The 26,873-nt window shown below is 50.2% G+C and overlaps 3 protein-coding genes across 14 annotated transcripts in view; all 3 read right to left on the bottom strand.

Annotated features, from left to right (window-relative positions):
• The window catches only part of PRRC2C (proline rich coiled-coil 2C), a 69,416-nt gene extending 66,858 nt beyond the window's left edge, over nucleotides 1-2,558 (bottom strand). For 11 of the 12 annotated variants that reach the window (XM_030953836.1, XM_030953841.1, XM_030953840.1 and 8 more), the window contains exon 1: nucleotides 2,433-2,558. The gene's annotated coding sequence lies outside the window, so the exon portion shown is untranslated. Of the gene's footprint in view, nucleotides 1-1,806; nucleotides 2,106-2,432 lie in introns of those variants that run through there. The other variant, XM_030953837.1, reaches the window with a different exon arrangement.
• Nucleotides 2,559-5,268: 2,710 nt separating this feature from the next.
• LOC115906088 (dimethylaniline monooxygenase [N-oxide-forming] 2-like) lies at nucleotides 5,269-14,471 on the bottom strand. The gene is made up of 9 exons (XM_030952972.1): nucleotides 14,133-14,471; nucleotides 12,846-13,015; nucleotides 11,224-11,412; nucleotides 10,118-10,280; nucleotides 9,596-9,741; nucleotides 8,086-8,285; nucleotides 7,554-7,906; nucleotides 6,961-7,030; nucleotides 5,269-5,647 (listed from the first exon to the last, which is right to left on the bottom strand). Exons 1-9 carry the CDS (start codon nucleotides 14,242-14,244, stop codon nucleotides 5,269-5,271), a joined length of 1,782 nt encoding a protein of 593 aa, XP_030808832.1. The 5' UTR covers nucleotides 14,245-14,471.
• An 857-nt stretch (nucleotides 14,472-15,328) lies between these two features.
• FMO1 (flavin containing dimethylaniline monoxygenase 1) lies at nucleotides 15,329-24,016 on the bottom strand. The gene is made up of 9 exons (XM_030953273.1): nucleotides 23,946-24,016; nucleotides 22,368-22,522; nucleotides 20,941-21,129; nucleotides 20,153-20,315; nucleotides 19,655-19,797; nucleotides 18,167-18,366; nucleotides 17,481-17,836; nucleotides 16,842-16,914; nucleotides 15,329-15,671 (listed from the first exon to the last, which is right to left on the bottom strand). The coding sequence occupies exons 2-9, from the start codon at nucleotides 22,491-22,493 to the stop codon at nucleotides 15,329-15,331; spliced, it is 1,593 nt and encodes a 530-aa protein (XP_030809133.1). The 5' UTR covers nucleotides 22,494-22,522; nucleotides 23,946-24,016.
• Nucleotides 24,017-26,873: the final 2,857 nt, after the last annotated feature.

Raw genomic sequence — 26,873 nt, 5'->3', positions numbered from 1 at the left:
ACAACAATGAGAGCATGAAGCTGAGCAAAAGAAAAATTTCCTACAGAGGATGAACTGGTTCTACCAGTAAAACACCACCAGCAGTGCTGTCATTACAAGCCCAGCATCCATCTCAGCCAGTGGGAAGGTGCTGCATTTTCATGTGGTGGAGTTTTCCCCCTCAAACCCTCCACTACTGCAGGAATCTCTGAAGTGTTTTTCCTTTTCTCCCATCCCAATCCACTACACAAGGGTTTACTCCTCTGCAAGAGCACATTGTGCAAGGCTTGAACTCTTGTGTGAGATTTTCATCTCCTCATTTTATCCACAGCACCCCTTATATGGTATTTATCCTACCCTCTCTCCACTCTCACATCCCTGCTGTTCCTTAGCCTGGAAATCAGCCTGCAACAAAGCAATTCCCAGTCCTGCAGGACACCTGGCTGAAATGGGCCTCACAGACCAGAATCCTGCTCTGACTTCCATTCTTTCTGTTAACTGCCACCCAGCATTCATCCAGACAGCCCCAAACCCACAGGGAGCTCCCTCTGGAATTGCATGATCTCTGCCCTGCTCACTGGGACCTGTTTCCCTTTCCCAGGGACACAGGACCTATGGAAGGTGCATCCCATAAACCTCCAGCACTGGTTCAGGAGCCCAACTTAAAACTGGAGACTGATGTAACATTCTGCTCTACAAAAAAAAAAACCAAAACAGGGCTCCCATTATGCAAAGCCTAAATGAGAGCAAAGTTATTATAAATTGCTACTAAACTGCCAAGACACAGAATATTTATATTACCAAGACTCACAGAAGCAAGTGTAGATTGAGTTATACATATTTCATGGCCTATTATCTCCAAAAGCCAAGAACTTCATACAAGCAATGTGTCCACCCAGCAAGGCAGAGCTTGAGGTAGCAGACAGAGACTCAATCCTGGTCTCCAAGTGGCCTAAGAGAGAACCAAGCTCTCACTTCAGTTTAAAGAGTGACCTCTCAAGCTCACATCACCAAACCACCTTTCCACTGATCATTTATCTAACTCCCAAAACTTTGAGATTCTTTAATCTCAACAAAATGGTTGCAGAGCTGCACCCAAACACCACAAAATTAATGCAGAAGCAAAATTCTCTAGACTATAGAATTAAAAAAAAAAACCTGACAAGCACACAGAGCTCCTGGCAATCAGTATTTAAGGTCAATCCTTTTGTTTCTCATACATGGACAAATGAGATCATGTCCTGTTTCCTGCCCCTTCAGAAGCAGTTTCTAGTCTGAGCAGAGCTCTCTAAGATGAGACACCAAGTAGTCCAGGTGCCCCACCGCAGAAGAAATAAAACTGTTAAAAAATCACAGCCCCGCTCCTTCTGCTGGAAATATTGCTGCAATATACCTATTTAGCCCCAATAATCAGGGTAACAAGGACAAAAATACTTGAAAATACTGACTTCAAGACATTTCACCAAAGAATATATTTAGAGAACACCCACGTGAAACACAAAAAGGAAGAAAACCCACGATGCTCCATTCAGGGCCCAGCACCACGCTCTGGTGCACGTCCCCTTCCTCAGGAAGAGGGCCCAACCTACTATCTTCTAGCCTGAAAATCATGTTTTAGCCTGAAAATCTTCAATCCCTGCATCCCTGGCTGATGCCCACTGCAGATCAGCTGCCTGAATTTCAGCCGTGTCATCTCAGCACGCTCACCCATCCTTTGAGCGCTATCCATGAGCGCACCCCCGGCTCTGCCCACCCCGACCCCGGGAGCACAAACAATGCCTTCCTTCACTCAGCCCCGCACCAAAGCACCCAAGAACCGCCTTTTACCGTAGGCGAGGAGTCAACGAGCCCCGGATGCGGATTGCAAGTTGGAAAAGCGAGGCGCTCTGCCTCCAGCACCCCCAGGACAAGGCTGCGCTTCCCCCGCGCTCCTGCAGAGGAATCAGAGCCGCGGAGTGAGCGCGAACGCGCGCAGGGCTCGGCGCCTTCCTGCGGGAACCCCCAGAGAGAGAAAGGGAGGGAGGGAGAGGAGGGGAAGGGAGGAAGGAGCAGATCAAGAGCCGCTAAAAAAAAGGAGAAAAGCGGGGGGCAAAAAGGAGAGCGGGAGAAGGAAGCAGCAGCCCCGCAGGAGCGGTCCCGGCACCGCCGCCTCTCCCGCCGGCCCCGGGCGCGGCCCGGGCTGTGCCCGGCGGGGCGCGGCCGGCCCCGAGCGCCAATGCGGGCCGGCCCGGCGAACCCCGGCCCGGCCGCCCGGCGCCGCCGCCCGCCCCGCTCCGCCCGGCGGCGGTGCCGGCCCGGGGCGCCCCTCACCCGCCGGCCGCGGGCCCGCCCGGGCGGAAGCCGCCCCCGCCCGGGGCCATGCGGCGCAGGCCGCCCGCCCGCTCCTGCCGGCGCCGTGCCGCCACGCGAGCCCGCGCTCCGCCGCGGTGAAGCGGAGGAGCCCCGCCGCTTACCGGGCGCGCAGGGCGGCGCTCGGCTGCCCGCGGGTCCCGGTGCCGGCGGGGCCGCTGCCTCTCCCGGCGCCGCCGCCTCGGCCGCTCGCACACAGGGGCCAAGATGGCGGGCGGCCAAGCCGGGCGCCAACGACGTCTGACGTCACCGCGCACAGCGCGAGCCGCGGCCCCGCCCCCGCGCCGTCGGTCACGTGACAGCGCCGTGCCGCAGTCGCGCGGACTCCCGGGGACAGGAGCGCCCCCTGGCGGAGCGCGGGGCGGAGGGCGGGGCCGAGCGGAACCGGCCCCGTCCGGGTTCTGTCACGGTTCTGTCCTGGTTCCTGTCTCTGTTCCCATCCCGGCCCCATCCCGGTTCTGTCCCGGCCCCATCCCGGTCCTGTCCTGGTCCTATCCTGCTCTATCCCGGTCCTGTTCCGGCCCCATCCCGGTTCTATCCTGGCCCCGTCCCGGTTCTGTCCTGGCCCCATCCTGGTTCTATCCCGGTCCCATCCCAGCCCTATCCCGGTCCTATCCTGGCCCCATTCTGGTTTCCATCTCGGCCCTATCCTGGTCCCATCCCTGTTCCCATCTCAGCCCTATCCCAGTTACTATCTCAGCCCCATCCCAGCTCCATCGCAGTTCCCATCCCAGTACTATCCCTGTTCCCATCAGGCCCCATCCCAGTCCCATCCTGGCCCCATCCCTGTTCCTATCCTGTCCCCATCCCAGTTCCTATCCCTGCCCCATCCCCATTCCCATCCCTGTTCCTATCCTGGTCCCATGCTGGTTCCCATCTTGGCCCTATCCTGGCCCTTTCCCGGTCTCATCCCTCTTCCCATCCCCGTTCTCATCCCAGTCCTATCCCTGCTCCCATCCCAGGTCCCATCCCTGTTTCCATCCTGGCTCCATCTTGGTTCCCATCCTGCTCCCCATCCCAGGAATTGAGGGTTCCCTATAATCCTCAGGCTGCTGGGGCAATGTCAGCGATGCCTGCTTGTTTGCCTTTGTCACTGTACGTGTAATTTATTATTGTAGATCAATATATGAACGTATATAACACTTCTCATATACCTTATTTGTTGATATTTCTATCTATACAATGGATTGTACATACACAAGGGCAAGAGTCTCCCCTCTGCCACAGCTTGGGATCCACCCTGATAATGAACCATTAATAAATCCATCAGCAAACAGCAGATCTGTGAGGGTTATTTGTGGCTCCCTCCTTCACGTCCCAAAAGTTACCGGACACAGAAGTAGCTCTCTTCAGACAGTTCATGTTTCATGAAATCTCAGGGTGGTGTGGGTCTTGCCCACATTTCAGGGAGCAGGGGGAGGAAGGCTGGCCTCATGCTCAGAATGGCTCAGGGTGAGCTCTCTGTGTCACCTTTGGTGGAATGTCACAAGGAACTTTGTCACTATAGAGCGTGACACAGTGCAGAGCACCAAGACTCCATCAGAGGGGTGCATAACAGAGATTTATTACAGCAACATGTTGCCTTTATAGTTTTTCAAGATATTTACTTAGCAGACACATTCACTGCCCATTGGTCATAAGAAAGAAACAAAGTTCTCAGTAGGTGACCAAGGAGCCACATCACTCTGTGAGCCAGCTCGAGTCTGTATCTTTTAACTTTCTCTCTTCCATCGCGCTGTCATGGGGACAGCCTTGGTGTCTTCCTCGAGAGAGATACGGGGCTTTCCTTATCTTCAGGAAGCCTTTGCTGGCTCACAAGAGCAGCACAAAATGCCTTTCGTACAGGACATCAGCAGGAGGTGGCTGGACCCATGTCGCCCTGATTTTCTTAAGATTTTCTAAGCCTTCTGATGTTTACATTCTTGTAACAAACTTTCTCACACACTTTCTGTAAATAACTTATTGTTTTGCATTCTTTTACTGGGGAGGAAAAATTTGATGGACTGTTGGTTTGTCCAGTGTCATTGGAGAGGTGGCACTGTCATCCTCCAACTGTCACTTTTAGAAAACTATAAATGTTGGAGTCAGAAAATAAACTTCCCTTTTCTTCACCTTGAGAGCAGCAGTGTGTGTGCTTGTGTTGTTTCGTGTCCTATAGTGACAGACACAGACAGCCCCAGGCTCCTGCTGGTGCCAGCTCCATCCCTCTGGCAGCACCTGGCTGTTGCAATGCAAGATGGATTCTATTACCATCTGTATGGCAGATTATCTTTGGTCAAGTGGGCAGTTTGCCTCATCTCTCTGTGAGTGACCACATTCACACCTCCCTGGGAGGGGACATTGCTGATAACAGCTATTGAATGTCACTGCATGACTGATAAGAACTGTAACATCCCATTGGGAGATGTGAGCCCAGAGGGAGGAGCCAAGCATTGCTACCCAGATATAATCCAGAGGTTTTGAGACACCAGCACAGCTTTCTCCATGGGATTCTCCAGAGGAACAGCAGCTGCCTCTTCTTCCACTTCAGAGGAAGAATCCATCCTTCTCTACAGGACTCCCTGCTCCAGCAGAACCACACCTGATACTCCAGGAGGGCTGCAGCCACATTTTCAATGGGACTGCCACCAACTCCCTGACCCACAGGGTGTCAGGCTGGGTTCTGACTCTGTCAGTGTTGTTCTAGTGGACTGCATTGTTTATTTTATTCTTTTATTTTCTTGCCTAGTAAAGAACTGTTATTTCCTGCTCCCATATCCTTGCCAGAGAGCCCCTTAATTTAAAATTATAGCAATTCAGAGGAGTAGGGAGGGTTTACATTCTCCATTTCAGGGGAGGCTCCTGCCTTCCTTAGCAGACTCCTGCCTTCCCAAACCAAGACACTGGCACAGCTTCGCACCGTGCCCACATCACCTGGCATCGCATCTCCCCATGTTCCTCCTACAGCCGGGGGCTCCAGCCTGCCTGGGGGTGTTTGGAGCAGAGCCAAGCTGCAGTGAGAGCTGCTGGCAGAGCCAGGAGGCACATCCAGCTCCAGCCCCAGGAGCTGCTGGAGCTGTCACCCAGGAGCATTCGCGTCCTCAGGGGCCGCAGGGAGCGCTGCCGCTGGGTGAGGATGGCAGCTCTGGCCCCGCTCCAGCTGCCCCTGCCCTCCAGCCGGTACTGGTAGGGGGAGCAGGGCCCAAAGAAGATGGCCAGGCCCAGCTGGGGGTCTGTCAGCAGCAGCCTCCACACGCTGGGCTTGACGCCGGCGCACGCAGAGATTTTGTCCACGTAGCTGATGAAACTCATCTTCAGGTTCTCCCTCTCGGACGGGTTCCTTCGATGGGATGTGAGAAATAAAAGTCAGGTGGCATCATCCTGCCTCAGGTCCCAGATGCATGGGCAGCAAAGGCTCAGACACCAGGTGAGCCCCAGGCTCTGGGGCAGAGCCCTCTGAGCCCCAAACAAAGCCAAAAACACTGAAGGAGCCTCTCTGGGGCTGGTGCCAGCAGTTCCCCGGGGCAGGGGATAAGCTGAAGCTTGTTTTGTCTCTGCAGCAATAGTTGTGGCTTCAAAATCGGCTCTAACTTAACAGTAGCATCATTGTAATGCCACAAGCAGCCTGCTATGTCCTTCCCTCGGGTTCAGGGGTGTGGATTTGGCAGATTTTGAGAAGTAGAGATATAGACTTTCAGAGATAAGAATGCCAAGGGGAAATCTGGGAAATGCAGAAAGCTTCCCATGCTGGGAGGGACCTCCAGGATTTCTCTGCTTGAAACCTTATCTCCCTCACAGAAGGAAGGACATGCTGATCTGCTTCAGGAAAGTTTGAGACAGCCTCAAGTTTGTTTCCCTTGCGTCTCAAGCCTCAATAATTCTGTGTAACAAAAATTTCCATATTTCTGTGTAACAGCACCATGGTGCAGTCATTGGGGCTCCTGGTCACAACCCCTGTGGCTCTGTTTTGTCCCAGCTTTTCCCCAGTGTCCCATGAGCCAGCCCTGCCCTGCTGGCAGACCCAACCCCGAGGTCCCTTCCTTGCCCCATCATCATCCATCCCACATCCCTGTGGACACATCTCCAGCTCCTGTAAAATCCCAGTGCCAAGGAGGCAGGCTGCCAGCTCCCACACTCACAGCAGCCTGGTGGGACACTCACCTTAACCTGCCAAAAAGTGACACAAACTGTCCCCCACCCTCACTGCCCGGCTCCAGGGGGCTTCTGGATGGAATCTGGATGGAACCCAGCTCTCCCCAGTGCCTGGATTTGGGAGGGAGAAGCCACGAGATGGCACCCTCAGTCTGGAGGAAACCAAACCTTCATCTGGACGTGCTGGGAACGAGGACATGGCTGGGAGGCCTGGCAGGGGGGTATCTCCAGAGGAGGAGAGAGAAAGGGAGGGAGCAAAGGAGATGGGAAGAGAGGGAAGGGGAGCTGCAGGCCCTGGTCTTGTCATAAACTGCTCCAGAGAAGCTTATGGTGTCTTGTTCCATAAAGGGGCCACAGGAGCATTTTCCCAGCTCACTGTGCGTGGTGAGGTAATAAATGCAGAGTTGGGTGTGCTGAGCAGGTCCCTGCCATGTCTGCCATCCCCGAGCTTGTCCTGGCACACAGAACCCGTCTCATCCTCACTGCAGGAGCATCACACACCTTTTGACTGCTGGCTTCCTCTTCAAAACCTCAGCCATCATCCTGCTGGGGGGAGGCAGCTTGTTCCAGCCTGAGAACAGAGAAACCAGCAACTGCCCATGCCATCAAAATAAATCAGAGTCTTGGGATTTTAACTCTTGGTACACTATGTGGTCTTTTCTATTTTGTATGAGGAGGAGATACCACGGATGCAAATAAAAATGTTTTCCAAATGCCTCAATTGAATTTCAACCTGTACTTTATATGAGCCAATTTGTTAAGTCTAGAAGGGGTCTCATTAACTGATTTGAAGCTGGGTTAGAGCTTTATAGTATCTTTTCACTCTCTGAAAGCTTGAAGTCTCATTCAATTATGTCAGAGTTTTTAATTCTAGCAGGGGCAAACCTAGACAATATTCATAAGTATATAATAGTTCCAGCAGCACCTTAAGAGAACATTCAGCCCCTTCCCAAGGTCCCAGCACCTTTCCTGAGGTGTGAGATGCAGCTGGTGGACAGAGGCTACCCATGGAGCTGAAATATGTCCTAAGCTGTGTGGGCAGCAGCTCAGGCTGCCCCAAACCTCCCAGCCAGAAGATCTCCCGCATCTCCTACCTGCAAAGACCCCTGTGACCCAGCGAGCCTGCATCTCTGAGGCCACCATAATGGAGCCTGTCAGCTGGATCAGGCCAATGATGGCCAGCGTGGGCTGCTCCAGCTGGGGAGGGAAGATGCAGTTGTAGAGGGAACGGTTGTCGTGGATGGTGCCCCCAACAGACTCCTCCAGGAAGGGGAAGGAGAAGTTGTAGCCCGTGGCAAAGAGCACCACGTCAATGTTTCCTTCGGTTGTGCCATCTTCAAAAACAGCAGAGCTTTCAGTGAACTCCTTCACGTTGGGCTTCAACACCACAGTCCCAGAGAGGAGGCAGAAGGGCAGCTCTTCATTAATAATCACCTTAAATTTGGAGCTTGCAGCAGAGAAAAGAGCAGTATTAGTATCTGGGAGAGACCTAAAATGACTTTTTTAATGGTCAGAATTCCCCTCCAATGGTTTGCTATTCCACAAATATCCCCCAAAACCGAGAATTAAGCATTTCATATTATAAAGACCCCCTGAGCGCCCAACAAAAGAACCAGAAAAAAACACCTTTTGCTGGAGGCCAAGCCATAGTTTGTGTGGTTGAACCGTGAATTGAACTTCCGAAACGTGATCCTCCTTGTGAGGGCTGATGGGAGAAGCCAGTCCAGGAGGGAGTTGAAGCGAGTGGTGCTGACCATGTCCAAGGGGAAACCATGGTCTGAGACCCGGCTGACGACCCACGTGTGGCTCCTGGTGCTGAGGAACACCTGGGGGGAAGACAGGTCTCAGCCTCCTGCCCAGGCATCTCCTTGGTTTTGCCCTGAGTGGCAAATCCCATCTCCTGCACTTGAGCTGACACAGAGTCACCCCAAGGGAAGGAGATGACATCCAGATGAACCAAACAGCTTGGGTGGTTTTGATAAAGTTCCCACAGCTGTTCAATTGACAGTCCTCAGGTGGGCCAAACTCTTCAGGAATTGAAAAGCTTCTTCAACTGCCCTCAGTGAGAAGTGGAATTTATAGAGGAGCCTGGGGGCAAAGCTCCCTGAGGTACCTTGAGCTGATGCCTCAGGTTTTAACTTTTATATTTTTCAGACTCTGTGCTGCTTTAGTGTGTGGGTCTGGGCTTCATATGAGGGCATGGTGAGCTCTGTGCACAGAGCAGGGAGACAAAACAATTCCTTCTCTAGCTGGGCACCAAGGACAAATGATCCAAATCTCAGGCCCAAGAGTACAAACAATGTGGGCTGAAGAGAGAAAAACAAGAAGGATGGGACTGCATGGGCTAAAGCTGGAATTGGACAATGAACTCCAATATGCAAAAGGAACAGAACTTGTAAAAGTGTGAGACCCTGTCGTGCATTTTGTGACCATTTTGGGTTGTGCTGCCCAAGGTGGATCTATTGACACCTCTTAATAAATCCCTGCTTTATTCTTTAACTCTGCCTAGCCTCTGTTCTAGGTCAGCTTTCACAAGGCATCAGAGCCACTGGCTCTCAGAGGCCCTGTCTGGAGCACCATGAAGCTGTACCTTGGGGGAAGCCCTGTCTGGGGCACCATGGAGCTGTACCTTGGCAGAGGCTCTGTCTGGGGCACCATGGAGCTGTACCTTGGCAGAGGCTCTGTCTGGGGCACCATGGAGCTGTACCTTGGGGGAGGCCCTCTCTGGGGCACCATGGAGCTGTACCTTGGCAGAGGCTCTGTCTGGGGCACCATGGAGCTGTACCTTGGGGGAGGCCCTCTCTGGGGCACCATGGAGCTGTACCTTGGGGGAGGCTGTGTCTGAGGCACCATGGAGCTGTACCTTGGGGGAGGCCCTCTCTGGGGCACCATGGAGCTGTACCTTGGGGGAGGCTCTGTCTGGGGCACCATGGAGCTGTACCTTGGGGGAGGCCCTCTCTGGGGCACCATGGAGCTGTACTTTGGCAGAGTCTCTGTCGGGGGCACCATGGAGCTGTACTTTGGCAGAGTCTCTGTCGGGGGCACCATGGAGCTGTACCTTGGCAGAGGCTCTGTCTGGGGCACCATGGAGCTGTACCTTGGGGGAGGCTGTGTCTGAGGCACCATGGAGCTGTACCTTGGCAGCCACTCGGCTCAGCTCCACGGACAGGTCCCCGCCGGTGTTGCCGATGCCAAGCACCAGGACACGCTTCCCTCGGAAAGCCTGCACGTCCCTGTACTCCCAGCTGTGCAGGTACTGCCCTTTGAAGCGACTTTCAATGCCTAGGCAGAGAGCAGGGAGCATTTCCTACTGCCAGATACATTTACTCACCCCAGCCTCGTGCCCAGATCCTCTGCAGCCCCCAATTCTCCCTGCTCCCACCTCCCCTGGCAGCTGAGATGCCCATGGAAGTCCCCTGTACATCCTCAGCTCAGTCTTGCTTTGCAAATCCTAAGGGAAAAGCCTGGTTGCACCTTTACAAGATTTTTTTCCCGTTCCCTGCAATGCCCCCCACCATTTCCACAGGGTCAGGGTCCTGCTTGCTCCATTGTGGGGGCTTCATGGAGCAGGCAGGCTCACAGAGGCAAATCCAGGGATTGGGAGAACCAAATCCAGCCATGGGTGCTGGGGGAACCCCACTGCTGGGACAGGCCTTACCTGGGAAAGAAGCCAATGGCAAGTGGGGCTCCTGGTAATGGCCGGTGCACACCATGACAGCGTCGAAGACGTGGGACTCACGGACACCGCGGCTCTCGGTGACCACCTCCCACTGGCCTGAGGTGCTGAAATCCGGGCGTTTCCTCACGCTGAGAACTGTTGTCTTGCACAGAAGCCCAACAGAGCAGCAGTCAGGGATCATGGAGACGTGCCTATGAAAGGCTGGGTCCCTGGGGAGCTGTGTGCCACTTCTGAAGCTGTTAAAGCCCACCCTGCATGTCCCCTGGTGATGGCACTGGGGGGCAAGCCTGTGTTAAACCAGACTTAGTTAAAATGTGGGGCTTAAAGTCTGCATTCAGGACTCAAAAAGCCCTTGAGGGCTGGCACCCAGCCTTGTCCCATCCCACCTCCACTCTGCAGCTGCCCATGGCTCTTCTCCCCATGGGTTTGGGGTCCCTGCTTGTGGGAACCCAGGACACTCCTCTGGCTGCCCTGGATGGTTGGAGACCCTGGCAAGGGGCTCAAGAGACCTTGTCACGGAGTCAAAGACACCTGTGCCTTTGATTTTAGCCCATGGAAACAATTACCAACTTTGTGTGAAGATTTACAAGCCACAGGAGTTTGAGGAGAATGGTAGTTAATTTGTCACAGGGTGAAAAAGTAGAATTTTGGGGATTTAGAATGGGGGTTCAGGAGGCAAGATGGAGGAATCTGGGCTTGTCCTGTCCTTCTTCTCCTTCTTCTCACCCTCCATCTTCTGCTGCAATGGTGGCACTTTTTGATAGGTTTAGAGTAGAGATAGGTTTAGCGTAGAGTCTAACATAGGTGATAGGTATTGGAAAATTATTGTAAATAAAATACATGTAGTTCATAGTATCAAATGTTAACACCACCCCAAGGGCAGGGACTGTGCCACAACCCGACCTGCTGGACAGATCTGAGCAGGTCAGAGAAAGAATGGAACAGATCAGATAAAATAAACAACCATGAAAAGCAGAACTGAAGAATCTCAACTTCTTCCTCGATCGATCGTGGGGCTGGAAAAAAAAGATTTTTTAATACCTTGTGTTGCCATTCCAGCAACACAAAACCCGAGAGCTGCTCACCTGGAGGCGAATGTGCCGCAGGAGGTCGAAGTGCCGGGCGTACATCCTGAGGTATTCCAGGACCAGGCTGTGGGGCAGGTAGTTGGGAAAATCCTCGGGGAAGGGGAAGTCACTGAAACAGGACATCTCCTTGGAGGTGTTGGTGATGACTGAGCGGTACACAGTGGTCCTCCTGCTGTCTGTGGAGTCCTGTGTGAAGCCAGTGCTGATGTTTCCAGGTGTGCAGGGGAACATTTTCTCCCCATCAAGTATATGAGTATTTTTCTTCCTCACATTTTGGTACAAGGAATAAGCCAGGTCTAGCACCTGGAGACAATCACTACTGCTCCCTCTATCGCATTAAGCTCTTTTCTGACCCAGAGACGGGGCAACTGAGAGGCGTTCTCAAACTTTTATTCCATCTTCAGTCTCATTTGGAGGGTGAGACAGTGCAGATGTTATAATTCACACCATCACAATCAGAAGCCAACTAATTCTTAATTACAATACACTATAAGCATTTCTTGGCCTATCAGTTTTTGCTACGCCACGCTGTAAATGCCTTAAAGCCAATCATCTAAAATTACCCCTCGTGGGTCCTACTACAATGTATCTTTCATAGTTCTATTTCTCCAAAGTATTTAGTCTTATTGGCAAGGCCATCCTTTGAAACTTATTTCTAGTTCCATTTCTCTCTCAGCACTGTCTGTCCCATTCCATGGCATTTCTAAGTCAGCATTTCTTATCTCAAGGTTTACCATACAGATGCACACTATGTGAACCTTCTGCCAGGTTTTGAGAATTCTCCACAAATCCATTTCCCACATTTCTCCCTCTCTCTTGAATGGAAAAAACTTCCTTGATGGTTTTGTTTATCGTTTGCAAGTGAAGTACACAAGGCACAATCACCAACATTGTCACTACAACAGTCAATGCATATAGACCTATTTTGCAAAGCTCCTTTAGCCAAGGTGCAAAACTCCATTCATTTCCCACACCCTCCATTTCCTTCTCCATCTTGGAGTCAGGAGGAGCCCCACGAGTGGGACAGGGACAGTCCCTGAGGGCGAGGCCACCCTTTCCTCTTTGCTGCAGTCCCAGAGCATCCAAGGAAGGGGATGAGAGGAATAGTGGATTTGTCTTTACAAACAAGCTGTGGGTCTGCTGGTAGATAAAACCAGCACTGGGAGAGAAAAGAAACAATGGGAAGGATTCCACTGATTGATGAATGGAAAAAGATATTTGATTTTACAAATAAACTTTAGGTTTGCTGATAAATTAAGTTAGACATTGAAAGATGAAAGAAACAATGGAGAAGAAAAACCCCTAAATTCCATAAGAATTAAAAATGAAAAGGGAGGGTTATATATTAGAGGGAAATCTTTGGGATCAGGTGTTTTGGGAAGTCTGTACCTCTCAAGTACCTCAGAAATGGGGAAAGAGAGAAGGGAAATGTGGCCGGGAAATTGGGATAAAAAGGGAGGCTGTGTCCTCCAAAAATTGGAGAGACCCCAGGGGATGCCCCATGGCCTCTCCCTTTATTGGAATAAAGTAAAAGGGCTCCTCTGTCTCCTTTTTGGACATAAACCTCTGGTGTTTGTGGGTTAATTTTCCCGAGAGGGACAGACGCAGGGGGCACTGACCGTGTAGCGCCAGATGCCGCCGATGTCCTCGCTGCTCTCGAAGCACGTGGGCTCCAGCCCCTCATCCAGGCAGCACTTGACAGAGGCCAAGCCCCCAGCCCCAGCTCCAATCACAGCCACACGCTGGACCATGGTGGCCTGCAGCAGGTGACAGGCTGGTGTGAGAGCAGCTGGAAGCACAACAGCCCAGGGATCAGCAGAAATGCCATTTCCTTCTTCCCATCCCCACCAAAACACCCCTGGTCTTCTCTGCTGCAGGTGTCCTGGGAGAAAGCCACAGCTGATGCAAGTGCTGTGCACAGATCCTGCTCTTTACCCTCCCAAACCCACTCTGGGGGTCCAGGAATCTCCCTCCTCCATGGGATGAAAAAGGAGGTGCTTCAAACCTCACTGTCCCGCTGCTTCAATTTATTCTCTTTCCCAGCCCAAACGAGAGCATGCAAAGAAGTTGCAGCTATCTTCTTCTGCCTGATCATCCTGAAACCTTTGGGAAAAGCAACTCCAGCTAAGCTGGCTTGTTTTCACGCTTTCCTTTTAAACTTCCCATTAAAGAGCAATCTCTTGAAAACAAAAAGGGTTTAAAAAGAGGGAAAAAAGCAAAGCAATGCCTGACTGAGCAGGAGCAGGGCGCAGCCATTCAGCAGTTAGACAGCTCTGTGAAAGCAAGGCTGGGATTACAGGATATACAAAAGGTAAGGAACCCGGGAAACGCTGGGGATCAATGGGAGGAACTCGAAGCTGGGGTGTGTAAACTGAGCTGCACCGAGCTTGACTGGAAAGCAAAGAAACTAGGAAAAAATGAACCCACATGAACTTTGATTAGATAAGAAATACTGCTGCTGCAGGGTCTGCAGAAAGAGTAATTTATAACTTGCTCTATCGGTTTTGTGTCAAAAAGTAAATTAACATAAATAGAAACTGGAGGAAACTGAAGAGAGCCAGGGGAAAAAAAATGAAAGAGGTGCAAAACAACCCCTTTGGCATCCACAAGCCTGGCCTGAGCCACTCCTTGATCTGCAGGAACAGGGCAGGACATGCCCACAGCTGCCTGCCTCATTTCTGGAGCCTCCCTTGACTTCAGGAAAGGGCAGGCAAGCCCAGGGTGTTCAAGCCACCCCCCTTTTCCAGCGCTGCCTGCAGATGGATTTACTCCAGAGGGTCGCTGCAACACCCCTCTCTCCCCCCCAGCAGCAAGACAAAGCCAGCACTGAACGCCCAAAACCCTGGAGAGCTGTCTGCCCACTTTTACACCCTGCCAAGCCCACCCAAGAGAATTGAGGAGCAAACCTTGCAGGACAGTGCTGTGCCTTCGCTGCTCTGCCCTCTCTGAACTTCCCTTGAGTTCCTCTGTGGATTGGAAGGGAAGGCTGAAGTCCAGGCACAGCCACAGCTCTTGCATCACTGACCTTTACACCTGCATTCCCCCGCCCTGTGGGCTTAAATGCACTGGAAGAAAGTTCTCAGCCTCCCTGTGGCAGTGCCAGGTGAAAATGCAGAGATAATCCCAAAGGGAACATGCTTGCCAGGACTCCCACGCTGTAACTCGTCCCTGCTCCAGCCCAGGCAGCGGCGTGGGGCTGTCCTGATCCTTTCGTGGTGCTTGTGCTGGGCTCGTGCTCCCTTGGCATCCCCAGGAGATCAGCAGAACACGCTCCCTTGGCCAGCAGACAGCGTGGATGTGGGACAGGGAGCACTGTGCAGCCTCAGTTTGGGCAGTCAGGGGGAGCCCTGAGAGCCCCAGCCTTGTGAGCTGCCCGCAGCAGTTGGTGGCACAGCCCCCACTCAGACACAGCTCTCCCCCCATGCACACAAGGAAAGCACAGGGAGGCATCTGCAGCGCACTGCTGCCACAGCCACTGAGATTTTATTCATTTAAAGTCTCTCCACGCACAAAACAAAGCCTCAGGATTGTCCAGTGGTGGGGCACGCAGGGAAGCAAAGGCAGGAGTGCTCAGCCCCACAGGCTCCTGTGGGACAAACCTGGAATCTTTCCAAACAACTGGAAAGATGCACCAATTCAACCCCAGCTGGGATTTTGGGGTTGCAGAGTTTAGGTTTGGAGAAGAGGACAGCGTGACCTGTGTACACAGCCCAGGCAATTCCTGTGATTGATAATCAGGAATATTTTCCCAGATAATTCTTGCTCCTGGGACACACCACCACTTTTGCTGCTCTTGTCCTTTCTGAGTCCTGTCTCATGTGATCCAGGCACAATTGTGGGACCAATCCCTGCTCTGCTCCTGGCAGCAGGCAGGGGAGCAGAGGGGCAAAATACACTTGGGCAAGGCTGCCATCCCTGGTTAATGAGGCCTGCAAAGCTGGGCTTGGGGCTGAGCTGGAGCAGAGGGAGGTTTATGCTGCAGGTTGCAGATTAAAGTTTGTTGCCATCTACTGAAATCCTTTTCCCCAGTCCCGTGGGGCTCTCTGACCTGAGATAAAATCCCTCAGGACAAAAAAAAAAACCAAACAACACATTCTAAAAGCTATAAGAAACCAAAAATCACAGCAGCCAGGAGCAGAAGGAATCCCACCACAGTCAGGAGAGACAGGAAAGAGCTGGAGGAGCCAGCAGGGACTCGTGTTCTGGTGGGCTTCAGGACGCGGTCCCACTGGGTGAGGATGGCCTGCCGTGCCCCCTGCCAGCGCCCAGGACCCCCCAGCCTGTACTGGTAGGGGGAGCAGGGCCCAAAGAAGATGGTGAGAGCCAGCCTTGGGTCTGTGCAGAGCAGCCCCAGCACGCTGGGCTTGGCACCAATGAAGGAGGCCAGGGTGTCCAGGTAGACCAACCACTCGGTTTTGAGCACTTCGTCAAAGGTCAGACCAAACCTGAATGATCAGAGAAGAGGCAGCAGGAATGTTGTATTGCACTAAAGAGGGAGTTTGGTGTCAGCAGGGCTTAGAGGAACTGGGGTGGACATCCTCTGCATCCTTGGTGTAATTGCATCTGGAATGCAGCTGGGTTCTCTAGGAAAGGACTGGATGTAGGTGCAGTGGGAACCTGGGACACAAATCCTGGCCCCCACACAGCTCCTGTAAAGTGATGCTGCCTCCAGTCAATCTTTCTGTCCCTCACTCACAAGTTGCACCTGCTCCTCCCCTTCCCCTTGGTGCATCTTTGTTAGCAGACTTTGATTAACAGTTTGGGGTCTTTTTCAAAGCAAGCCAACAAAAAGCCCCTCCAACCCAAATCCCTTTTGCCTTTTGCAGAAAAGTCATGTGCAGCATGAGAAAGGTGGCACCCTTTAGTATCCCTCACGTTCATTTCCACCAAATACTGCAAGAATACACAGTGGCTTGGAGAATTGCTCCCAGTTCACCTTCTCTGCAGAATCCACAGCTTCATGTCCCACCTTCAGAGCTCTGCAAAAGCCCATACCCACTTAGCCTGGTATTGTATTCTGTACTTCACCTTGTACTGTATTCTGTGCAATTCTCTACTTCGCTCTCCCATACCTTTTCTCCTGTAGCTGTTTAAGTGAGCCATGGATTTATCTATCACCCTGTTTCGTGGGATTGGCTCATTCATTCCCTAATCCTTTTCAGCCTTTTTCCTGCCTGTGAACCACACACCAGTGTGCTCAGACACCTGTTCACAGCGAGTCAGGTCTCCATGCTGTGAGATGAGACAATCTGTGCGTACACCTCGCTGGTTATGGGTTGGCTTTTCCTCCCCAAGCTGAATTACTTTGCATTTATTACCATTAATTTCTCTGCCATTTTATCTCTCAGTCCCTGGGGATCCTGGTGTTCTTCCCCAACTCCCATAGCCTTGAGTACCCTGAATTAATTTATTGCTGTCACCAACAGGCAAAATATCAGTGTTCAATCAAAGGTTACATTGGCTCTTTGCAAGTGAGTAAAGGGGAAGCTGGATCCAGGAATTCTCCCCTCTCCTCTGCCATGCCTGCAGAGAACAGGCATAGAGTGAGAGCCCCAAAAACTCCAGAGGTTTTTCAATCCACCAAAAAACCTTTGGGGCTCTGGGGAATGACTTACCATTGGATTTGGTTTTTCTTCTTCTCATTTACTTCCTTCTCCATGACAGCCTGGGGAGGCAACTGACACAAGCCTGGTAGAGAGAGGAGAGTGTTCTGCAGAGTTTAACTCCTGGGGGGGGGGGAAACTGTGAACTCACTCAGTGATGCAAAATGTGGGAATCCCTTCCCTGGGAGGGCAGGAAACTCTCACTGCAGGCAGTTTATTTGGCAGTGCTGCAGTCCTGCCCAAAACCAGCCCTCCAGTGTTCCAAATTCACCCACACCTCCTCCTGCTCTTACAGATGTGTGCTGCCAGGGCACAGGCAGGTGATGTGGGGGCAGATGGGCTGTGCAAGCCCCAGAGAGGGTCATCCCAAAGAGAAACCCCAGAGCTTCTCATCTCTGTGGACTACTCCTGATCCAGCCCTCCTTTTTTTATTAAAAACCCCCCAAAAACACCAGTAGGTTTCTTTCCTCACTCATGTTGCTGTAGCTTAGCTGAAGCGAAATAATTTGGGAAGTCTGAGCCTGGGGAATGCTCCCTTGTCCACTCTGAACTTCTCAGCTCTGGGATCTCCCTGGGTGAAGGGACAAACTGTGTCCAGTTTTGTCTGAGCTGCATTTTGGGGCACAGGAGGACTCACATGTGCTCCCCTACCTTTGAAGACACGGCTCACCCAGCGTGCCTGCATCTCTGCTATGGGCATGATGGCTCCAAGGGGCTTAATCAGCCCAAGGACAGCCAGGGTGGGCTTCTGCAGCTGGGGTGGGAACACATATTTGTAGAGGGACGCGTGCTTGTTCTCCACCCTGACGACGGATTCTTCCAGGAAGGGGAAGGAGATGGTGTAGCCCGTGCAGAAGACAACGATATCGATGGGCTCCTCCTCAGGGCAGTTGTGGAAAAGGACTGAGTTGTCCTTGAACTCCTTCACACCTGGCTTGATGGTGATCCTGCCTGTCAGGATGTAGCTCGGCAGCTCGTCGTTCAGCACGGGCTCCCGCACCCGCCAGCTGTGGAGAGCCAGGGCTCTGAGAGTGGGGCATCCCAAACAAGCCTTGCTGCCCCCCTGCTCCTCCTCCCACCCCCTCACACCTCCTGGTGTGATTTTCTCTGAGCAAACAGCCTTGCCTCCCACCTCCAGGCAATGACACGTGTCACCAATGTCACCCTGGCTTTTCCAGCATGCCCAATCTTTCACCACTTAAGGGAGCTACAACTTATTTTCTCCTCCCCATTGGAGATCACCTCATTCTGGGCATTGGTTGATGCTGGTTGCTGAACATCTTCCCCTGCCCACACCACAAGCCCATCAGCATGGGATAGGGACCACCAAGAAGTACCTGTTCTCTGGCTGCAGGCCATAGTTTTCATGGTTGAACCATTGGTTCACCTTATAATTAATCAACCACCATGAAAGGGGTCCGGGGAGGTTGGTTTTGATCAGGCTCATCAGGCGAGTGTTTAAAATCATATCCCAGGGGTAGCCGTGCTCAAACACACGGCTGAGCAGCCAGGCTCCTCGAGTGGTGCTAATCATCACCTGCAAGAGAAGAACCAATGCTTCAGGTGATGAATATTCTGCTTTTCCTTTGTGAAGAAACAGAGGGGCACGGCGCAGACAGCCGTGGATGGAAAAGCACCAACAGCATCTTTAATTTCTCCTGGCTGCTGGTGATGCAGGTGAAACAGGAGACAAGAAGAAAACCAGCTTGCTTTCAAAGTAGCTTTGACCAAAAAATTCAGGCTCAGAAAGACTGTTTGTGATGACAGCACACTGAGCTACTGTCCCCTGTTACTGTGATATTTTATGAAAAATCCCTTCACCAGGATTTCTTCTCCTGGGAAGCTGGGAAGCTTCAGCTTCTCCATGATTTGCTCCTCTACAATGTGATTTAGAGAATTGTTTACCCAGCATGAGAATTGTGTTTAATTAATGGCCAATCACAACCAGCTGTGTCGGACTCTCTGAGTCTGTCACGAGTTTTTATTATTCATTCTTGTCTAGCCTTCTGATGTCTCCTTTCTCTTTCTTTAGTATAGTTTGTCACAGACATCTTTTATGAAAAATCCTTTCCTTAGGATTTTTCCTCCTGAGAAGCTGAGAGGCCTCAGGAACAAAATGTAAACAATGGTTATCTGCTGCTGTGGAATGCAACAGGTGCATCTGTGATTGGCCCATGTTGGATGTTTGTAATTAATGGCCAATCACAGCCCAGCTGGCTCGGACAGAGAGCTGAGCCACAAACCTTTGTTATCATTCTTTCTTTGCTATTCTATTCTTAGCTAGCCTGCTGAGAAAACCTTTTCTTCTATTCTTTTAGTATAGTTTTAATGTTATATATATGGTAAAATAATAAATCAGCCTTCTGAAACATGGAGTCAGATCCTCGTCTCATCCCTCATCCGAAAACCCCTGTGAACATGGTCACAGATGGCATTGTCAAAATAGTTTTAGAATATAATATAATGTAATGTAATGTAATGTAATATAATATAATATAATATAATATAATATAATATAATATAATATAATATAATATAATATAATATAATATAATATATTATAATATATAATATAATATAATGTAATGTAATGTAATGTAATGTAATGTAATGTAATGTAATGTAATGTAATGTAATGTAATGTAATGTAATATAATATAATATAATATAATATAATATAATATAATCTATCAGCCTTCTGAGAACTTGGAGTCAATTCTCTTCTCTCACCTCATCCTGAAACCCACAACGACACTGCAACAATGAATAACTACAGTCCCCAGTGTCCCTGTCCCCAGAGGCCCGGGGTGGCAGGGTGGTGGCACCTTTGCAGCGACACGGCTGGCCTCCACGGCGATGTCCACTCCCGAGTTGCCCATGCCCACCACGAGGACACGCTTGCCCTGGAACACGTCAGGATGCTTGTACTGCCTGCTGTGGAAGTACTGCCCTCGGAACCTCTCGATGCCTCGGGGGGAAAAAACAAACAGAGCTTTGGAGCACTCCAGCATTTGTGGATTTTGTTGGGAGAAGGGGTGTAAAAAAGCAATCCAGATGGTGAAAGCAAAGAAGTGCAATCTCTGGCCACCAGGGTCTCAGAGGTCCAGCTCTCTATCCCATGCACACAGAATTAATTGATGCTTCCTCTCCAAAATGGGGTCTCAAAGACAAAGCTGCTGAAGCACGGGAAGGTATTGCTGTTGATGCCAGCAGGTTTGGAAAGCAGAAGCAAGAAAAGAAAGGGAGGATTTTCCCCAAATAACCCCTAAATCTTCCCTCCCCAGCCCCTGAAGCAGGTAACCACAGACAGCCCTATACCATACCAGGAAAACACTGCAGGGGGAGGGATGGCTCCGAGAAATTGCCGCTGCAAACCATAACAGCATCAAAGACATGTGATGTCTGCTTCCCCCCTGCCTCCGTGACCACATCCCACTGGCCCGTGGTGGCAAAGTCAGGGTGCTTATGGATGCTGACAACAGTGCTCTGAAACGTGGGAGTGAAGCAAAGTCACTGTCACCATCATGTTTTCTGGAAAAATCCCTTCGCCACGATTTTTTCTCCTAGGAAGCTGAGAAGCCTCAGAGAAAAAGGAGAACAATAATTATCTGATTGCTTCTCCTGTGTTTTGCTGCTTTGGAATGTGGTTTGGAGATTGTTTATCCAACAGGTGTATGTTTGATTGGTTTCATGTGAATTGTTTTGACTTAATGACCAATCACAGGCAGCTGTGTCAAGACTCTGGAAGAGAGAGCCATGGGTTTTCATTATCATTCTTTGTACCCTTCTGTCTGTATCCTTTCTCTATTCTTTAGAATAGTTTAGTATAGCTAATATAATATAATATAATATAATATAATATAATATAATATAATATAATATAATATAATATAATATAATATAATATAATATAATATAATATAATATAATATAATATAATATAATATAATATAATATAATATAATATAATATAATATAATATAATATATATCAGCCTTCTGAGGACATGGAGTCAGATTCATCAATTCCTCCTCTGATGGGGGACCCCAAAAATACCACAAGTCCCCACGGGCACCCAGGGTGGGTGGAGAGCAGGGCACCCATCACTCACCCCAAACCTGATGTGCTCCCGCAGGCTGAAGTGCTCGGTGTAGCGCCGGAGGTAGTCCAGGAGCAGGGCATTGGGCAGGAACACAGGGAAGTGCTCGGGGAAGGGGAAGTCAGAGAAGGCAGACATCTCCTTGGAGGTGTTGCTGATGACTGATGGGTAAAGGCTGGGCCGGCCGGCCTCGATGAGCTCCTGCCACGGCACCCCGGGTGCATCAGCCCTGTGCCCGGGCTGGGCACTGTGCCCTGCTGCCCTGGCCTCAGGGGTGCAGCTCAGCACCCAGCAAACCCTCACAGCCTCTCCAGCCACCCCAGAACCCTGCAAAGCTGCAGCTGCCAGGGCAGGGGAGGATGGGCTTAGCAGCTCGTCTGCCAGACAAACGACTGAGCTAACAGAAGAAGAGATGTCACCGTCATATTTTGTGAGAAATCCTCTTTGCCCAGGATTTCTTCTCCTGGGAAGCTGAGAAGCCTCAGAGAAAAATGTAAAGAATAACTATCTGATTAGCTTCTCCTGTGTTTGCTGCTTTGGAATGTGGTCTGGACATTGTTTACCAACAGGTGCATCTTTGATTGGTTCATGTGAATTGTTTTTACTTAATGACCAATCACAGCCAGCTGTGTCGGACTCTGAGGAGTCAGTCACGAGTTTTTATTACTCATTCTTGTTAAGCCTTCTGTCTGTATCCTTTCTCTTTCTTTAGTATAGATAGAATAGAATAGAATAGAATAGAATAGAATAGAATAGAATAGAATAGAATAGAATAGAATAGAATAGAATAGAATAGAATAGAATAGAATAGAAGCCTTCTGAGAACATGGAGCCAGATTCCTCATCTCTCACCTCATCCTGGGGACCCTCACAAACACAACAAAGAAATTGATGAAATATGAGTTTATCCATAGCAAGGAAGAAAGCAAGGCTGTTAGCATGGAAACCAATAAAATGGACACAAAAGGGATATTTACAGCTAGAGTATCCACGCCTTAGTGAGCAGCCTATGTTTAATAATAATTTATTGCAAATAATAATAAATAATAATTTGTTGTAAACTTAAACTTACTAATTTGTTATAAACTCTTACCAATTAATTATTGACGTTAATTCATATAATATAATATAATATAATATAATATAATATAATATAATATAATATAATATAATATAATATAATATAATATAATATAATATAATATAATATAATATAATATAATATAATATAATATGTACATGCTTTGTACCAATTAAATATAATAAGCTATTGCTTTGTCCAATGAATATAACGAGCTGCTTTGATGTAACTAATGACTTTAGGGGTATAAAACTTGAGAACCACTTGTAATAAAGAAGCTGTTGCTGTCACCGCACAAATGTGTGTGTGGTGTCCCCATGTCTCAGTGGCAGGGAGGAGGACAGGTCCCCTGGCTCACCGTGTAGCGCCAGAGCCCCCCGATGTCCTGGCTCTGCTCGAAGCAGGTGGGCTCCAGCCCCTCGTCCAGGCAGCACTTGGTGGCTGCCAGCCCGCTGACCCCCGCGCCCACCACGGCCACTCTCATCCCTGCGGGCTCTGCTGGGCTTCCAGGAGCTGGAAAAAAAACCCCACAGATGATCATCACTCTCTCAGGGGGCAGCTCCTGGCATGCCCCCCATAGGGAACTTCTCTATCTGCTTTTTTCCAATTTCTCTTTCCCCAAACGCCATTCCATTCCCCGGCATTCTGGGCTCTTTGTTTACAAGTTAGATTAAATGTCTTAATTAAAAATTTTCTCCTTTTTCCCTGTTTATTTTAAAAATAATCTCCCCACTTTTAAAATGTACTCCCTAGGCTGCTTTCAAACTCCTGCAGCTGCCCTGGAAAACTGGCTTTGAAAGAATGTAGTTGAGCCACAATTCACTGCCACTTTGTATTTACAAGCTGGGTTTAAACTATCCTGCCTTATCAGACTAGCAAATATTTGTATTTTATCTTTGGATATCTGCCCCTGCCTCTCTCAGAAGAAAAAAAAAAAAAAAAATGCACTGGAATTGAAAATGCACTGTATTTTATCTTTGGATATCTGCCCCTGCCTCTCTCAGAAGATAAAAATAAAATAAAAATGCACTGGAACTGTTCAGTTGGTGCCTCTCTGGCAGGGTCCTGTCCCTGGTGGCTGGCTTTGACACGGCCACTGGGGCTGACAGAGGGGCTGCAGGTGTGGCACACCTTGGGTTGAAGATGATTTTGTGTCTCCTGCAGGGCTTGAAAGGCAACAGCCCCTGGGTTCACATCCAGCCCTACAAAACTCCCAGTGGAGACGATGGATCCTAATCCCATAGGCAATAAAACAAGGGATGAAGGCTCTGTGGCTTGGGCTGGACAATTCCAGAGGCAGGACCCCCACCCAGGTGCCCTGGGGGTGCTGCTGCCATCTGTGGTCTAACCCCAGGGCTGGAGGGAGCCCTCTGCTCAGGTGAGATATTCATTCAGCACAATGTCACCAGGGGTGGCACCAGTCCCTCTGCTCTGGCCTGGAAGGGCTTTCAGCTCCCACCAGACACAGAGGGTGGTGTAATCATCAGGAAAAAGAAAAAAAACCAAAAAACCAACAGTCTTCAGTAAAAAAATGGGGTTGGACACAGTATTTTCTAAACCCCACCAAATTCTCCAGAACTATTTCAACTTTCAGCCACAAAGCAGCACCTAATGAATATTCTGCTTTCCTAGCATGGAATAAAACCTGGCCTTTTTCCTTTGTAAATCAAGAAAGCACTAGCAAGAACTGCTCACTGTTAGCTGTTTTGGGGGAGGTTTTTTTTTTTTTGTTTTTGCACGGTGGGAACTAATATCACAAACACCTCCCAGCTACATTTGCTATTTGATTCCCTCGAGGAGAACCTACAAATGACACCAAGCAATACCAATCTGCCACACTTCCCACACTAACCCTGCAAGCAGCCAAACTCAGAAGAGCCCAGGTGTGGCACAGGGAGGGAAGGAAAGGCTTCTCAGCCCTCTGGAGCACACTTACCTCCAGCCCCAGGCAGCTCAGTGTCACCTCTGCTGTGGGAAGGGAGGGTCGCTCTCGCTGGGATTTATAGCCAGACGTGGAGCTGGGCAGGGGCAGGGAGGGCAGGGAGCCACCCCACTGCCAGAGCATTGCACAACTGCTGGGGGAGGAGTGGCTGCAGTGTCCTGCTGTCCCTGCACGGCCCAGATGTGGCTCCCTGCAGGGCTGGCAGGGAGTGGGGTCATCCAGCTGTGCCCCATGGTCATGCCAGGGGCAGCTCCAGCTGGGGGATGGTTTCTCTTGCCCCATGTTTTCTCTTGCCCCATGTTTTCACTTGCCCCCCGTTTTCATTTGCCAAATGTTTTCATTTGCCAAGAAGGGGCTGAAGCTGCAGACAGACAGCAGGGGTTTGTCAGGGCTTTGCCCCCAAGGCACCTCTGAGGACAGAGCTGGGTTGGTGTCACTGCTCATGGGGCACAGAGGCCACACCAGCGGTGCCAGGGCTGGGCAGGAGGCTCTGAGAGAGCAGGGAATGGCCACAAAACCAGTGTACCAATGTGCCAGGCACACAGGGAGGGCTGAAACATCAGTGCAGGAGCCCATCCAGGATTAAATGACCATGGAAATGATAAGGGTGGCTTTGGATAGTCAGATATTCAACATATTTAGGGGCGGCTGGGGAGAAAGTATGAAATCCCTGCAAATGAATCCAGCTGGGCATGGACAATATAGAAGCCATGGAGAGACAGTTCATGGAGGACTGGGTCTTTAGGAAAACCAGTGTTTAGAAAAAGACAAAGGTATTTGTGCCATGGGGGTGACAGCCAAACTCACAGAGTGAGAGCAGGGGACACAGCCACAGCTGCCAGCCCCACTGAGGCCTCACCTGGTCACTGACAGAGACACTGCCAGGGCAATGGCCCCAGATTTGGTACCAGCTCTTTCAGCAGCTTGAAGAACCAAGGAGTCCACGAGGGAGGAGGAGAAAAACCCATCCAAGGTCTGCAGAACAGAGGGTGGTAAATGAAATATCCAACAGAAGTGTCTGCTCTGGCCCTGTAGTTTGATTTGCAGAGGCTGAAGGGATGTGCTTACCAAAAACTGGACCCTTCCCCAGGTGCACAGGACCTGCAAAGTCAAGAGTCCACTAAGGCAAATATTCTGCTCTTTGTGTGCTTCTGCTTTTTTTTGAATTCCTCAGCAGGGGTTCAAGTGACTTGCACTTAGAGGGATACCATGGCAGCACTCCAGGAGTGGTGTTAGTGCTTTCAGGAGGGCAGCTCAGGGAAGCTTTCTGAAAGAACAAGTTGTTTTTGGCAAAGAGGAGCTGCTGGTTCAGAAATGGGACCAGGTGCCTTTGCTGCAGCTGCTGCCAGCAAGGCTGGCCCTGGCTCTGGGGAGGTGCAGGGCTGGATACAGTGAGTGATACCATGTGAGTACAGGGTAGAAATACCTCCAAAACCTCAATAATCTGCCTTAGGGCTGTGGTGTTCCCCTCCACACATAGCCCAGGCCAGGATCTGGGCCAGATGTGCAGAACAAAGTCTTAAAAGAGATGGAGATGAGATAGCAGAGTGCAATTACTGTAATTATGCACACACATGCCCAGGGCACTGCAAAGCTCTTGTCAGAAAGCACAGAGACGTTCTTACTCCTTTACTCACCTCTGCTGGGCATGGCAGCCCTGGCACAGCTCAGGAAGAGCCAGGAGCAGTGAATATCCAGAGGTGGCTGAGGAGGAGAACCAGGAATGGGAAATTCATGTGCCTGTCCACTGGTGAGCCCCTGATCCCCTTGAGAAGCTCCCCAGCACTGTGGCACAAACCTGGGCTCTGTAACAGCCTTTTCAATCCTTAAAGCAGGAGGAAAGAGAAACTAAACATATCCATTTAATCTGAATTAGATGGGAAACTCGCCTTCTCTGGGAAACACCTTCTCTGCAAAACTCTGGCACCAGTTTTACAGTTTCTGTTGAAAATGACACTTCAGGCCAAGGAGGGGCAAATCTCTGCACAAACAAGTCTCAGCACAGCCCACTTTGCTGTTTTCTGGGTTCGTTTCAGCAGCTTCTGGCGTGTGCCATGCTGCAGGGGGAAAAGAAAAAGGAAAACAAAAAGTGGAGCTTCTTGTTAAGCCGCTCTCAGAGCAAGGCAGCTGCTCAGGACCTGGTGGGATGTGAGCTCTGGGCTCATCACTGAAGCACTTCACTGTCCCCTCTGCGATGCTCTCAGTGCCTCCCCCACTGTCCAGAGGCTTTAATTGACATTGCTGCCCCAAAGGTGGCTGCTGCTGCCTGCCCTGCTTGCTGCAGAGCTGCAGCACAGAGCGAGGGAAGAAGCTGGAAAAATGAAAAATGTATTTCCCACTCCCCCCCATTTCTTGGAGCCTGGATTTTGATCTTAAAAAAAAAGCTTTTCCTTCACTTCCAAGGCCAAAATGCTTTTTCCTGCTCAAAACCAAAGCAAACCCCTCCCCAAGCAGGCTGTTGTCCTGTTTACTATTCCCAGCACACAGAGGATAATTCCAGTGACAAACTCTTCTGTTTCTGCCTAAACTGAGCTGGATGTGTTCAATATCTTGAACTCTTCCTGAAACTTCTCCAAAGATACCATTTTTAAGGAGATACAAAGGATGCACTGGAGCAGACACGGGCAGTACAGTGACTTTGGGAGAGGGGTCTGCTCGTTAAGCATGGAGGTTTCTGAAGTGTTTTACTCCAACATTCTTGGCAAAATTCACCCTGATTTAATAAGTCACCATGTTTTCCAAGCATGTAACCTGTGGAATTTCTCAAGAGAAGGCCACTGCTGTTGTTAAACCTATTGTTTTAATAAATCCTGCGGAGCTGCAGGTTTTAACTTCTTGGCTTTGGAGTTTTTCAAATGTACATTTTACATCTTCCCAAACCCATGGACATTTACAGCCTCCCTTCAGCACCACATCCCTGAG

Source organism: Camarhynchus parvulus, chromosome 8 (genome assembly GCF_901933205.1).
Source record: "Camarhynchus parvulus chromosome 8, STF_HiC, whole genome shotgun sequence".
Taxonomy (NCBI): Eukaryota; Metazoa; Chordata; class Aves; order Passeriformes; family Thraupidae; genus Camarhynchus; species Camarhynchus parvulus.
This window is presented reverse-complemented; position numbering and strand designations above follow the sequence as displayed.

Excerpts from the sequence above, each read along its gene's own strand:
- FMO1 (XM_030953273.1), bottom strand. The coding sequence starts at position 22,493 with ATGAGAGTGGCCGTGGTGGGCGCGGGGGTCAGCGGGCTGGCAGCCACC. Across the intron at positions 20,316-20,940 it reads GGGAGCACATCAGGTTTGGG|AGCACTGTTGTCAGCATCCA; the intron begins GTGAGTGATGGG and ends CCCACGTTTCAG. Across the intron at positions 16,915-17,480 it reads GGTGAGCCGTGTCTTCAAAG|GCTTGTGTCAGTTGCCTCCC; the intron begins GTAGGGGAGCAC and ends TCTCTCTACCAG.
- LOC115906088 (XM_030952972.1), bottom strand. The coding sequence starts at position 14,244 with ATGCAAGAGCTGTGGCTGTGCCTGGACTTCAGCCTTCCCTTCCAATCC. Across the intron at positions 11,413-12,845 it reads GCGGCATCTGGCGCTACACG|GACTCCACAGACAGCAGGAG; the intron begins GTCAGTGCCCCC and ends GGCTTCACACAG. Across the intron at positions 10,281-11,223 it reads TGCGGCACATTCGCCTCCAG|ACAACAGTTCTCAGCGTGAG; the intron begins GTGAGCAGCTCT and ends CTTCTGTGCAAG.